General features: G+C 44.2%; 1 protein-coding gene across 2 annotated transcripts in view; it reads right to left on the bottom strand.

The window, feature by feature from the left end:
• Window positions 1–14521, bottom strand: part of LOC134139191 (uncharacterized) — a 57715-nt gene extending 43194 nt beyond the window's left edge. For both annotated transcript variants that reach the window (XM_062573602.1, XM_062573603.1), the window contains exon 1: window positions 14016–14521. In XM_062573602.1, the coding sequence (XP_062429586.1) occupies window positions 14016–14120 (105 nt within the window). In that variant the 5' untranslated portion in view covers window positions 14121–14521. The remainder of the gene's footprint in view (window positions 1–14015) is intronic.
• Window positions 14522–14955: the final 434 nt, after the last annotated feature.

The raw sequence follows: 14955 nt of genomic DNA, 5'->3' as shown, positions 1-14955 counted from the left end.
AAAATTTGGGGTTGCAGGGGGGAAATATGTTTCTATGCCACTCAGGAAGAGAGAAAAGGAACCATGAAGTTCCTTCTCCTGTGCTGACTCTAGAGGCTGCTCCTACTGTTTGCAGGATACCTCATGATACAATTATTGAAGATACTTAAACACATCTGTCACACAAGCTGTTATGTGATAGAAAAAGTAGAGGGAGAAGTTCTTTGATAAACTAGAACTTCACTCACTCACTTGTTCCCCTTAAGATGGAAAAATCCTCTTCTACCATTGAAGTTTTTTTCTACACAAGTTGAAGCAGCAGGGTTCCCTCTTTCCTTGCTCCTCTCCTTCCCAACCTACATCAAGAATGCATGTAGGCTACAGGATATTATTTCCAACCTATGTTTGGGAGCAGTCTACCTCCAGGGAGGAGGCTTCCCTGGGGGAAAGCCAATGCTGCCTCCCCTACTGGATGTAGGGCTCTTTACTACACAGGCTCACTCTGTTGAGCCTAGGACTCCAGGCCATCCCTGCCACTAAGTGATGCTCCATCCGTGTGTTCTGGAGCAAGATTTTTGCTGATTCAATGTCACTCACTGGTTCCTGGCAAAGAACTGGAAAGAGATGAAGAGCTCACCAATGACTGCTTAAATCTCTGCTACGAGGAGCTAATTTCCATTTCCTCAGACTTCAAACTGGAGAAATGAAACCTGTACTCACCTGAGACATCTCTTTTGCCTGCTGCATTGCTTACAGAAGAGCTGCTAGAGACACAGGCAACTATAGCACAGAGCTCTGCTGCTGGCTTTTCTCCTTTCCAATTGCTTGGCTTTAGTGAAAACACTTCAGTAAATTCCCCACTTTTTTTTTTAAATACAGGTAAACAATTGCTGCAGTTGCCATGGGACACTGCTTCATCTTAAATGAAAGAGGTACCATGCATTCAGTAAAAGCACTGAAGAAACTCTGAATTAGAGACAGTGGGAACGCAGGCGAGACTGATACACTGAAAGGCAGTTTTGTCCTATGGAACAACACAAGGAAGAGTGAAGAAGAGAGTCAAACAGACCTTCCAATGAACATCTAATCTTCCTTCTCTCCCAAGCTCTCCCTTAATTTTTATTTTAAGAGACATTCAGCATTACGGGCATCATTTACTCTAGTGAAATAGGCTGTAACACATGTTCTCTCCTCTAGTAAAGCAGCAGAGTTAGAGACTAGAGGAAACATTCAGTTTAGCCTTCAGGCATCCAGAAGTGACATCTGAATGCCCAGACTAGATTGGTATTTTAAAGCTGGAGTTCCTCAGAAGTTAGACTTCCAGTTAGAACAGTCTCAGTTTACAAATACTTTTTAAAATCCTTCAATTATTATCTTTTATTTTCATAACAGCTCTGCCTCCAAATGTCTTGAACCTCTAGCAATTTGCAAAAAAAAAAAAAAAATGGGGAAAACCTAGGGATCATAACCCTCAAACATTGTCCAGCTTGATAAAGCACCTGTCTGGCTTAAACTGGTGATGTGTTGATGGGACATGGCACTCCTTGTCACCCTTCTTTACCAGGCTTGTCCCGTGCCAAAGACATTGCTTTTTAATAGGAAAGGTGAAAGTTCAGTCAGCCATGTTATCTTCTGCATAGGCCTAGAGTCTAATTCAACCTTCAGCCATTTCACATATCTAAAGGGGGAAGATGGTCACTCCAGGTATCCCAGACCCCAATGTTTAAACAATACTGATGTCCTTTTTTGCAAATGCTTACCCTGCAAACACTCAGTAACACAGTGACTAGCACCTCTCATGGTGCAAGCAGTGGAAGTTCCTAACCATAGAGTGTGAAAACTGAGCTTACATTCAGTGGGACAGAAGGAATCTTGACTTCCAGAAGCATAGTCAGGCTACTTAGACCTTGAGGGAGGTAAATGCTAGGCTTACAGAGAACAATAAGGATGTGTGTGTACGCACACAAACACACACGTCTGTTTATTGCTTTAAGTCTTTTCCTTCACCTTCCTGTATTCCCATGGACAAAATTAAAATATGTTTTGTAGACACTGTTTGCATTGTGAGTTTGTTTATCTAATGTCTAAGGCTCCTGGAAAGAAGTCACAATTGTGGCCAAACCTGACTGGAAGTGAAAAAAAGACAGTGCACTGCCCTCGGCTTTGGGGTAGTCATTTGCAAGCAGAGTGAATCAGAGAACTCCACGTAGTCTCAACTTCCCAAGTACAGTGGCAGGGTTCAGCACTGGGAAGGGGCCCAAGAAGACTGGTCAAAATATTGTTCATGCCAAAACCACAAAGCACAGCTGGACTCTCTACAACTCCCACCTCCCCCACACCAGTTCTCTTGCAGCAGTCAGAATCCATATCAAACATCAATTTTTAGGTTTCTCCCTGTCCTTCCCAGGGCTAAACTGGGATTATTCTGCATGGGAAAACTAAGGATAAAAGCACTAGGAGCTTTGTGGAAAGTGCAACAAGTCCTAATGCCTCACTGTGGTTCCAGAGAAGCACAATATCTATCAATAATGAGCCCATGGCACAATCATGTACACTCTGTAAGTCACCAGAAATGGCAGAGATCTAATGGTCTCAGACCACAGGGAATGGAAGTCAGCTGGTGCCTACAACTGAGCTACACTGCTTTACAACAGTTAGGGATCTGGTCTTACACACCGGTATCAGATGAATCACAGCAACAGCTTCTTCCATTGATTCCTATCCACCATGGGTCTGTTCTCAGAAGCTCTGAGTAAGTATTTTTAGAATAGGCTAGCCAAGATCCCTCTATTAAATCTTACTCAAGATAAACTCAAGCCAGTACAAGAACCAAAACCTCTTTGTATAAGTATTACTGCAGTTGTGTTTAGGGCCAGGGTTCAGCACCTCATGACGACTGAAATTAGAAATGGTAGTAAGTTACCACAGCCCTCGGTCAGCAGATGGATGCGGCCTAGTAACAAAGGTGAAAATACGGCCTTCCATCCTCTAAGTTCCTTCTTGCCCTCCTAGACCACTACCATGCTCTACTGAATAATACTACTCCTGCTATACATAGGCAAGGTTCCAAGGATGCTACAGTTGCATACTGTGATATACACCATCCTTTCTAGTAGAAAGGACTTTTGCATGTCTCAGAGCTATCTGTATCATTAGCTGACAGAGCAGGTTAAGGTTTACAACACTAATTATGGTTATAATTAGTCACCATAATTAGTGACAGAGACCACATACTCCAAGTCCACTTCTACCTGCAAGTGAAGCTTCCAGATGCATCTCTTCCCAAGAAGTCTCTGACAAGTTTCCTGCTCTCTTCCTGCCATTCAGTTTCTGTTCAGTAAAAATGCCCAGTTAGTCTGGCCTCAGCCAGCAGTCACCTGCATGTAGCAGGACCCACACATTAGGTTTCTCTCCACCTCTGTGACTTCACTCATGGCTTTGTGGATGTGATGAAGAGATATACAGCTTATCCATACCCAAATTTCAAGGACTCTCTTGGAAGACTACTATCCACTTGTTATATTTCTCAATCTATAAGCCTGAAGACAGCATTTTACATATATAATTCAGAAGAGAATTAGCAAAAAAACTAGCAGTAAAATATCAGAAACACATGGCAGAAGAAAGAAGCAACTTACAATGCAGTTATGCTGAGAAGAGACCCTGCTGCAAAGAAGGTCAGCGCCTCTGACAGTTTACAGCAGGGAGCCCTAGCATTCCCCTGGCTCACACCCTGCAGGAATGGTGTCACACAGTAGTGTTAATGCTACGCAGCACAGCCGTCCAGAAGGACAAGGAGGAGCTTGAAAGATTAAAAACTGTAGCTCTACATTCATTCCTGGGCCTCATCCACCTACATTAAGCTACAGTGACTTAGTTCCCTCTGTAATTTCCAGCCCACATGCAGCTGAACTTCAGCCCTGATTGCTGTCAGATTACGACACACTATTTATCACAGGCAGACAACATAAGGGGAAGCCAGTACAAGGGACATCCAGAAGTGGAAGGATGATATATCCCTACATATGTATGTATATATATATAGATAGATATGTATGTACGTATATAAAAAAATATATATGATGTATGGATATATATGCTCTATCCCTATAGCATAGCCAATCTTATCTGTCACACAGGTGTAGAGAAGGGAGGATGAGAGATGGCTACTCAGATCAATCATTTCTGCTTAGTCCACAAGAACGTGTCTCCCCACCCTTCCCAGCTTGCACTCCATTCCCATTAGCTTAACTCAGTTATTAAGTTGCTGCACTGAGAAGAGGTCCCTTTGCACAAAACAGTTTACAGTGACTACCCATCATTCCATGGGCCCCTCAGCCTGGCAAGCACAGCCTAACAGGAGCTGGAACAAACAATAAATCTGGTAACAGTTTTTCCATTCCCTCCTCAGAAGGCCCAGAGAGGTCAACTGCCATCACTGTGAGATACCTCATTAGCTGAGGAGAAGCTGCCTGTGCTGGAGATCTCATTCAACACTTGCTTCTGCTTAGCCATAGTGAACTACATTAGCCAGATTTGCAAACACAAGGAACAACGTCCTACAGTAAGGCTAGAAAATGCATTTCAAGGCCCAGAACACAAATGTTTCAGGCTTCTTCCCCTAAAAAATCCCAGGTTAACCCTTCTGAGGGCAAGCAGAGCTCTACATCTCTATGGATCTACATCAGATTTGATGTTTCACCATGGAGCAAGTCAGTAACATAGAATCATCCTTCAAGATCAGACCTTTGATCCATCTGGTCAGGTATCTTTAAAGTATTATGCAAAAACCTGCCATGGCTCACAGTGTGCCAGATCCTTTCCTGCTAGGCATCAAGTGATTTGCATTGGTTCTCACTCGGGAGAATCTAGCCAAAGAGGTGTTCCTCTCATCCCACACACAGAGGAATGGTTTAGAGATAAGCAGCATAAAGAAAGAATTTTAATGTTTACTCTCTCCACCAACGTAAGTCAGAGGGCACCAAATTAAATTAATAAGAGGCAGGTTCAAAACAAGCAAAAGGTGATCCTTCCACAACATGCAGTTAAGGCGTGGAACTCATTGCCATAGGATTCTGTGACTGCAAAGACCTACAGAGATTCTGGGGGAGAGATGGACAGGTGCAAGAAAAAGGAGCCCCCTGGATTACTAATTCTGAGACAGAATTGCTGTCTCTAAGTTCATGAGACCAAAGTATGTTTGCTCTGTTCTTAGAGTCTTCCCCATGCACCACTGTGAGAAAGCAGATTCTAGGTTTAATGGAGAATCATTACTCTTAAAGGTCATTCATATAAATAGGCCATAAAGGGAATGCATATTTATATGCAATGTTACAGTACAAGCAGATAACCAAAACAAAACCTGATGGTGTTCTTGCAGATCAAGCTCACCTCACTCAATACGGAAAACTACTGACATGTTAGCCAAGTGCCATACAATAAACTGACAACCCCATATACCATATCAGGTGAAAGAGAGAGGAATTTGCATTGGGCTGCACTCCAATGCAAAATACCTCTGAGGAGTTTCCTCAAGAAAGACTTGTTCTATCAAAGTTCTGTCAAAGAAAGATTTTTTTTTCAAAAAAATGAAAAAAAAAAAATATACGGAAGCTACTGTTTTCTAAGCTTCTAAATGATGTCACTTACATGTTCCAAACCAAATACTGCTGTTCTCTCCTATTAACCAACCTTTGGCTGTAGAACTTATTTTTCTCTAGGAGTTGGTTATTCACAAGAAATAAAAATAAAACACCACCAGCTCCACTCTTGCTCACTCACCACCACCCCCCCCCCCCCAGCAGTCTGGCTGCAGACAACTGTCTGGAGCAAACACTTGGCTTTATGGGTAATAATTGGGCGACAGGATATGAAAGCATTATTTGATATTTTCCCAGCTTACACTCAGACAGACTCTCAGCAAGCTAGTATATTTAGCTGCTTGTTTGGCACCTTTCCTTAAGATAGGAAATTTCCCTTCAACCAAAGGAAATTTTCTTCTCTTGTCTTGCGCCCATAAAGAGCATTGAGATTGTGGCCTCTTATGCCAAGAGGAATATCAGTCAAAAAAACAAAATCCCTAAAAGAACAACAACAAAAACCTAAAAATGCCCGCATCAGAGAAGCAGTATGACCCCATTACAAAGGAGTAAAATGAGACATCTGAATAAAATGAAGGGGAGCGGATAAGACCTTTACACCATCACCAACTTGAAGTCTTTGATCTCCTTGAAACCAGTGGCTCAAAAATCAGGTTTGTAGCCAACTCAACTCAAATAACCAGTGACTCAAGGCCAACAAACATAGCTTGTTCTCTAGATATGTCAGAAACCAAAATCTGTCTATTCTCATTGTGGACATTTCTGAGTATTGAAGTACATGGGAGTACTTTATCCAGACATTTTCTGCCCTTTCATAGGTCTAAATTCAGATAAAGACCACCTGCCTTGCAATCAGGAAACAAACCTCAAGGCAACACAACTCTGAAATGGGAGACATGACCAACAGACAACCGCCTTAGAGTACCTAAGTTCAGGCAGACTTTTCCAACTCTGAACTCCTATGCCTTCTCATACGGGCTGACACTGGAGCAAAGGTTACAAGACGATCTCAGCCAAGGCTGCAAAGGTCTTTTCTCAGACAGGTGTGTGCTTGGTATAATGACCAACCAGCGCAGTCAACACAGCCCTGTACAATGGCACCCAATTCGAGGAAGACAAGCCACAGCCCCATAGTCTGCCAAGACTGCCAGGTACCTCCTGAGGTTTCACCACATCCCCTCATTGAGGACACCTGCTTGGAAGGTCTCACACCAGCATGGCAAAGGCATTGATCTCCCTTCCCAGCACGTGGCAAACTGAAGGGGCTCTGCAGCAATGACCAACATCTGCAACAAGTCTGAACAGTGGGCTGTTTAAGAGAAGTGCTTGTTTAAGAGAAGCTGGAGGAGAAGTGGACTGGAAATAGAAACTGGCCCATATCAATTGTCTGAAAATTTGCTAGTCACTCACAGAGCTTTCTTTGTGCTTTTAGCCCTGCTCCCTCAGATGATGTTCTGCCATGCCAATCCTAGAGCAACTAGGAAAATCCACAACACTGTACAAGCAGTTATACAGCAAAGTTGCTGCATCTCTTTCAGGCAAGATACTTTCCCATGCCCAGGTCCACCAGGAAGCTTCCACGTGTATCCACAGTATTTCATCCTCTCTGATGCTATCAGGGCTCAGATAGAAAGGTTACCATACGATTTCTTCATAGATGTGGTCACATAGGCAAAGGGTACTCTGCTGCAACAGTTTCATTCTGCTGGGGCTCAAAGAGACAATAGTAGAAGTTTAACTGGGCCAACATCTGGCACGTCGGCAGTAATTACAGAAAAGAAAGAGACACTCTCCATATACTATCTGCCTCCCCTGCCTCAGTTAGTACCTGGGGAGATGCCCTAAGCTCAGAATGTCTCTTTTACAACAAGGGAACAAGTTTGCATGGACCAAGGTACACACAGAGAAAAGACAGTGTCCAAAGAGACCCACTCATGGTACAGAGGAGGCTATAACAGAGTTGGGAAGTGAGAAAAACATAGTGAGAAAGGGGAGAAATACCCAGCGGCACCCTAAGCTATCCGCTCTCAAGGAGTGACTAAGCAAATCCAGAAGAAACTGGTCTTCAAACTGTGCTTCACATGTGGTGTGTCCCCACACCTCAGGCAGACCTGTGCCTGGATGGGCATGGAAATAGGTCTGTGTAGGTCACATAAGGCCACGTGATCCATCAACTTTTAGGTCTGAGTGACAGAAGAGAGAGGCTGCGTAACAGCACAGCCCATGCCACATAAAGAATGCCTTCTATGCAAATAAAGGTCACAGCTAATTGGCTTTCCTCTAAATCCCTTCCTGGGTGTTTACGCTGCGTGGATGTGGGTGGTGCTGCTACCTACTGAGAAACAGTTTAGCTGGTTGACTCTGCTGGTCAGTGGTGGTAAGAGAAGGTCACACAGACTGTGACCATGGCCACTCACAACAGCTACTGCAGGAAAAAATAGCTCTGAGAGCGCACATACCTGTGATACTGGTTGCTAGGCAGACTTGGGTCACCTGGCAACACAAATCTCAGTGAACAGGAAAACAGGCTCCAGACCAATGTGTGGGGGTAGGAGGGGTTGATACTGTCTACACTGTGCATGTGTGTGTGTGTGGGGGGGGGGGTATATTTCCCACTGAGAAAGCAAAATAGACCCTTGGTTCCCATTTGGGGACACCTCAACACTTCTGTGCCCCAAGGAGTACTCCAAGACAGCCAGGGAAGTTAGCTGGACTGGCAAGCTACAGCAGAGTGGTGGTGCCCTGCCCACTCCATAGAGGTGTCCTAAGGGCATGTGAGCCTTGGGAGGGGGGAAGAATGAAAAAATAAAGAAAAAAGAAAAACACATCAGTAAACCACAGCTTTGTAAGAGCCATCATTAATATAAATGATGGCCTGAATCTTTTTTTTAATTCAAATATAAGCCATTTTTCTGCTCAGGTAAACTTTTAGCATCTTGAACAGAAATTCAGGAGCCATAAGATAGTGCATGACAACAGAAAATTAAGTAGAACTTCACTGTCCTGCAAAGCAAGGTGGGCTAATCTGTTCCCACATAAGTATAAAAATTAAATGAATAGGATTATATTTTCAGAATTCAATTTTTCATTTAAATAACATCAAGAATCGGGAAATACAAGGAAAAATAATGAGATTTCTTTGACATACACATACGGACTTTTTTAAAAACTGTTCCATATTTTCATGTTAGTCATAGATTAGGTTAGCTGACAGGATGTCTCATTAAACTACCCCAAAGTCAATGAAATCCCCATTTTGCCATACTTGCAATATTTGCTATTTGTCTAAAGTTGCATACTCCGGAATCAAGTCATTATGGGAGATCATCAGTGTTGGGTGATTGCATAGAAAAGATGACAAACCCTGAAGATTCAAATTTAGAAGTCAAGTAGAAAGAATTGCGAACTTATCATTTTATAAGGCCTAGGGGAGAGGTCTCAACAGCTTACACCTTCCAACTGTCTGGGTTTAGCAGCATCACTCTCTGCCTCAGCTAAGTCTATCAACGCCACCTATCATGGCATTTTTTTTTTTTTTAACCAGTTAATATAATTTTAGTCCAAATTATCACAAGCCTAACCTGAGGAATATCAGTAGGTGATTTGAAAGCCAAAACTATACTTGCATGCTTACATTCTCGCATTCATGCAAGTGCTTGTCCCCTCCGAGTGAGATGTACCAAAAGAGTAATGTTACCAATAGTTGGCAGAAGAAGAGTTTAAATTTAAAATCAAGTCTTGGAGAAATTAATCTGTTTGCTGGGTATGTTGAAAGCCCATGAAGAAGAGAACACCTTCAAACACTATAGGAGACAGATTAAGCTAGATTTTTACTGGACGAAGCTTTCTTCAGTCAATCTGGAGACCAGTGGTTGGCCAAGAACATGACAAGCAGTCAACCCAAAGGAACAGAGGAAACTAATCTGCCCTCATTCACAAAAATCATGAGCCCTTATACAGAGCTCTGAGAATGCACCGTTCTGTGTCAGTAATAAAGATACTAATTCTCTCTTTTCTTAGCTGAGAAGACAAAGTTTAAGGAACACACCCCTGCCTCTGCAAAGTAACCAGCTGCCACCAGGACAGTGACTCAGAAGTCGCTGCCTGCCAGCCCAAGGTTCACTACACATAGATGACCGAACCCTCTTCGCACAGGACTGGGATGATTCCCAGTCACTTGTCAAGGCTGGGTGGTCAGAACAGAATCTCACAGCTGACTCTACATGCAGGTGCCAGTAGAAAAATAACTGGCATGATTTGCTGGTCCCTATGGTTGGGTATGAGCCATGTGTAACCTGTGAAGATACATTAAGGGAGGTGGCAAAGTGGCTTCATTAGAATCTAGCCTGTACTTCCTTTTTAAGCAAGCATAAGGCTAGAATTAAGCAGCAGAAAAATGCAGTTCTCCATTACCAAAACAGACTGAACATAAGACATTACATTGATTGACATTAAAGAAATGACAAAACATGTCCTATGTACCTCTGCCCAGACCAAAAAGGAATACTCCGCATACATAAGTAATTCAACAATTCCTGTGGCTTAAAGCATCAATTACATTGCCTCCAACAATGTTTGTCAACAACGAAGCTGGAAGGAATTGCCACCCTCAAAGTATCTAGTTTTCTTAAGCTACATATTCCAGACAGTTAATTTTTATACACCATAATCCAACTGTTTCATTCTGATAACACCCAGGGCCACTAATCAAGGGCTTAGTTTGACTGGTAATGCACAGACTTGTTCCAACCAGATGCTCCCTGCCCCAAGGAGCTTGCTTGCAAGCAAAGCTTACAAAATAGACACCTACACTCTGTCCACTACACAAGGCCCAAGAGTTGAGAAAGGATTTGGAGAAGATGCATCTGTGTGAGAAACCCCTGCCTCTCAAGCTGTGGAGATGAACAAGCCATTTCATTTGCACAAAGCACACTCTGACTCTGGTTGAAGAGTACTTCTGAGGGCTCAGAATCTATACTGATCTCAAACTCGCATGCACCTCCAGGACATATATTTAAAAAGCTGCCTTGAACAATTTGACTTGCATTTCAGGAGAGGCTCTCAGTGCTAACCAATTCAAAACTATGGGGGAGGAGGGAAGAAAGAAAAGAAAAAGAAAAGAAAAGAAAAAGAAAAAGAAAAAGAAAAAAAAAAAAAAGAAGTGTAGTAACTAATGCTAGAGGCCCAGATGAAAATTCAGCCCTTGAGTTACAGGCCTCTTCTGCTTCCCTTATTTAAAGTATTTCACTGCAGAGTGCACTACTTTTTCTTACTCTTTTGTCCTGTCCCACAAAGTCTGCTCTGGAACAGACTCAACTGCCCAGCTGTTATCAAAGATGAACCCTAACCTGAAAATTTAGATCTGCTCTTGCCTCTTGGTTTCCAACAGTCAGCCAAAAATCAGAGTTATGAATCTGGACTAATTTCCAGCAAATAACACTAGACCATTGACGCAGGAGGTTGAACAACGGGCTGAAGCATAACGCTTCAACTCACAATCCCTTCTTGGATTTATCTGCAGCAGCTGAAGGCCTCAAAACCTACAGACTGCAGCAGCCAACATATTGCCATTGATCCACCCCTGCAACAGAAGTAGTAACATCCAGCTAGATCAGCAGGACCAGTCCTCCCAGGCTAAAGCAAATTTGAACCTTGGCAGCCATCCTTACCAGGAAGCAAAAGTGCTAACAGTACATGCTGCTCCAACAGTGGGTAAAATATCAGGAGTGAACACATCAGTCAGTCAGTCCTTCCCTTCCTGCTATAGTAACATCTGGGGAAAGGGCAGTAAAGGGACAGTTACTTCTTCAGCAACACTAGCATGAACCAGCAGACCTCTGAGTCAAAGCCCTCTGAGCAGAGTTAGTGGTCTGCTGCCTAAAGATCAACATTAATAAAAAGAACAGAACTAAACAACAACAACAAAAAACATTATCTCAGCACCCAAAGCATGTGTAACTCCTCGATTCATTTACATCAGGCCACTGTAGCCTCTTAGCTTTACTAAGTGGGGGAAGACTAGAAAGACCCACCACAGTCACATTAGACCAATTCAGGACAGATTGTACCAAAAAAAAGAACTTCACAGTGGGCAGAAATTTCATCTTAAAAACATTCCTGAAGCTTGGATGCCAATCCAAGGTCAGTCAAATTTCCCAAGTCTATATTAAAAAAAAATATATATTAAAAAAAAAAAAAAAAAAAAAAAAAAAAAAAAAAAAGAGTTGAAAATTTACCCAAGGACAGTCTCCTGGGACTTTGCCTGATTGCAGTACTATTTGGAGCTAGAAACACAACAGCATCTTGTTTCCCCTTGAATTTAGGAACTAAGAAAGGTCATAAAGTACAAAAGCAAGTGAGTAATGAAAGAAAAAAGCAGCTAAGCATCCTGTTTTTTAAAGTTCAGAAAGCTCTTGCTTTGGGCTGTGAATGGAGATCCATCCTTGTTCTTTCAAAATTAGTCCCTCATTCTCCACTGACATTAGTGCAGACCTGATTTTATTGCCCACACCTAACTAATTTTTCCTCTAAGCTCAATGCTAGCAAGACTAGACCTATTAAATAATGTATGCCAGAATACCTACACACCTGCATGGGTCACAGACAGTGAGGAACCTGAACACACCAAAGTCCAGTTTGCAGCTAGCTGTTCCATAAGCATCTGAAGGCAGTGGAGAAGAATCATACTTGCAACTACGACCTATTCCACTGTCCGTGTCCAGTCCTGCCATAGGGAGCTCCCACCCTTCTCACTCTTAATATCTGTCCCATGTCCACACCTGCAAAGATTCTGGCCCAAAACCTAAGGCACAGCACTGCACACTCTATTAAGCAATTAGTGCACTGGCACAAGGCTGGAGCAAGCCAAGGCAGCCACCCATGGTCCCCAACAGCCTACAAAACACATGCAAATCCGGAGTTTGAAAGTCTGGCTTTCTGCCCATACACATGTATGCCAATCTTTGTACCACTGCCCATGGCAGGCTGTAACCTCTGATGGTCTATATATCAGAATTTCAAGAATCACTGCAAACTTAAGTCAGTCTTCTCTGCTAAGGCTGCAAAAACGCATCCCACCTGTTTGCAACACAAAACCTTGGCACTAATATAAACAAAATAGCTACAAATATTCACTCCTACGGTTTTTCTTGTGTGCCCCCAAAGCAGCCTGAAGGCTGCATATAGTCCCCTGAAATTTCTTTATGAGAACTCTCATGGTTTCGCAACCTGAGGTTCCAGGAGAAAAACAGTAAATATAGAGGAGGTGATCACAGCCTCAGGGCCTAAAGACATAATATCCAGAAGAAATCCCCCACTGCTTCTGCAAAGAGATATTCTGTACTGAATTCGTCCACCACAACCTAAAGCAATGTCCTTACTTTATTTCCAAAAAAAATCTAATCCTCTCTCCCCTAAAAACCACAGTCTGCAATCCTTGCAGAAAGAAGTGCACAGACACAAAAAAACTTTGAGGAAGTATCAGTACCGTTTCTAACAAAGTTGCCATCAGCCTGGCCAGAGTGACTGTGCAGAAGTAAAGACGCACTGCAATTTGCCTGTGTAACACATACAAAAGACTCCACTGGAGTCGAGTATGTGGATCCCCAGCCCCCATTCCAAGCAATGAGGGCTGCTATTTTTCCCATATCCCATCTTTGATTTGGGGCCAGACACTGCACTTCCAGTGGCACCGATGCCAGTCCAGAGTAACTTCACTAATTTGAGATGATACCTCCAGATTCACAACACTTTCCCCAGATCAGAATCTGGTATTTTTTTTACCTAGCTCATCATGACTCCATTTTTATCCCATTGCATACAGTTCAGAAATTCCTCCTCATACTTGGCAGGAAAGGCTTAGATATTCCTTACCCTGAATTTGTGATCTTAGCATTCCTTTCAAAAACTATACAAGGACTCAGGGAAAGTTAGAAAAGGCATGGGTCAATGTAGTGAGCCAGACTGCAAACTTCAGCTGAAATCCTGGCCTTCAGAACCAAGAGAGAGAGAAATGTAAATAACAAACTGAAAGGCATTTAAGGCAAACTGTGTACAGTGCCTAGCACAGTGCAGTTCTAGCCTGCTGAGGTCTTTAGGAACTATAGATTACACACACAGACACTGATAACTAGATATACAGACACATACCTATGTAGCTAAATGTAAACCTCATTAAAATAAATATTCCTAGGCTAAAAAATTCAGAAGCATATGCCTTTATTTATCTCTCTGTGTTATCTACTGAATCGTGCAGGTAACTGAATGCAAAGGAGCAAGACTTCAGTAACTGGAATATAGTCTAGGCCATTTCCTACTAAACACACTGGATGAGAGGAAACTGGCCCAGCATAATAAATACTGAAACTTAATAGCTTTTATTATCCCTATTACCTGAAGGGTGCAAAAAACAAACAAGACAAAACTGGGTGTTCTTACCTTTAGCTGGAAAGGCTGAATTTCATTCAAACTCTGGTTCCTGAGCTTTTTGGTGAGGATCTTCAGCATGGTATAAATCCGAAGAGCCAAGAAAGGGTTAAGCATACACACACGCACACATCTACATCTGCCGAGCCGCTGCTGCTGCGCTTGGAGGAGCTTGCATTCAGCACCCCCAGGTACACAGGGGGGCAAAGCTCCGGACAGCCCGGGTCCAGCTCTGCCCTCTCTCTCTTTCCTCCCCCACTGCACTCTGTCTCACAGCCCTCAGCGCAGGGGTAGCAGCAGGGGCGGAGAATCTTTTTTTAAATGCCTAAAAAAATAAATATAAAACTTCTCTTGCTTTTTTTCCCCTCCTCCCCCTCCGTTATGCTTCGGGAAGAACGGAGGTAACAGCCGGCAAGGTGCTCCGCGGGGACACTTGGCGCAGGGTGTTCGCCAAGAGACGGCAGAGCTCTTCAGCCGAGGCCCCGGGCTCTGCTCACGGCAGCGGTGCGGCGCGCCCCTGGCCCCCGCGGCCGCCGGAGCCCGCTGCCGCTGCGGGCATCCCGCGCCGGGCCGCTGCCGCTGCCGCTGCCGCCGGCTCGCGCCCCCCGCGCGCCGCCGCTCGGCGCCTCTGCCCGCAACGGGAAACTTGCAACAAACAGCGCGGCCGCCGCGGCGCCCATTGGCCGGCCGGGGCGGGCCGTGCCAGGCCCGGGGGCAGGGCCTCCGCTTAAAGGGGCCGCGCCGCCACCCCCCCCCCCGCCCGGGCCCGGCGGGGCGCGGCGCGGGGCTGCCGTCCCCGCGCGGCAGGAACCCGTGCTTGCTTCAGCCGTCCGGGCTGGGAGGTGGCATGGCTCAGGGGCTCTGCGCTCGCCTTGCCCCTGCTCTTCTCTATAGGGCCGCGAGCCGCGGCAGGGGGCGAGCCGGGAGGCCCTAGGGCAACCCCAGGCGCTAG

The sequence above is a fragment of the Rhea pennata genome, chromosome 3, assembly GCF_028389875.1.
Source record: "Rhea pennata isolate bPtePen1 chromosome 3, bPtePen1.pri, whole genome shotgun sequence".
Classification (NCBI taxonomy): domain Eukaryota; kingdom Metazoa; phylum Chordata; class Aves; order Rheiformes; family Rheidae; genus Rhea; species Rhea pennata.
The sequence above is the reverse complement of the archived record's forward strand: the minus strand, read 5'-3'. Positions and strand labels throughout refer to the sequence as shown.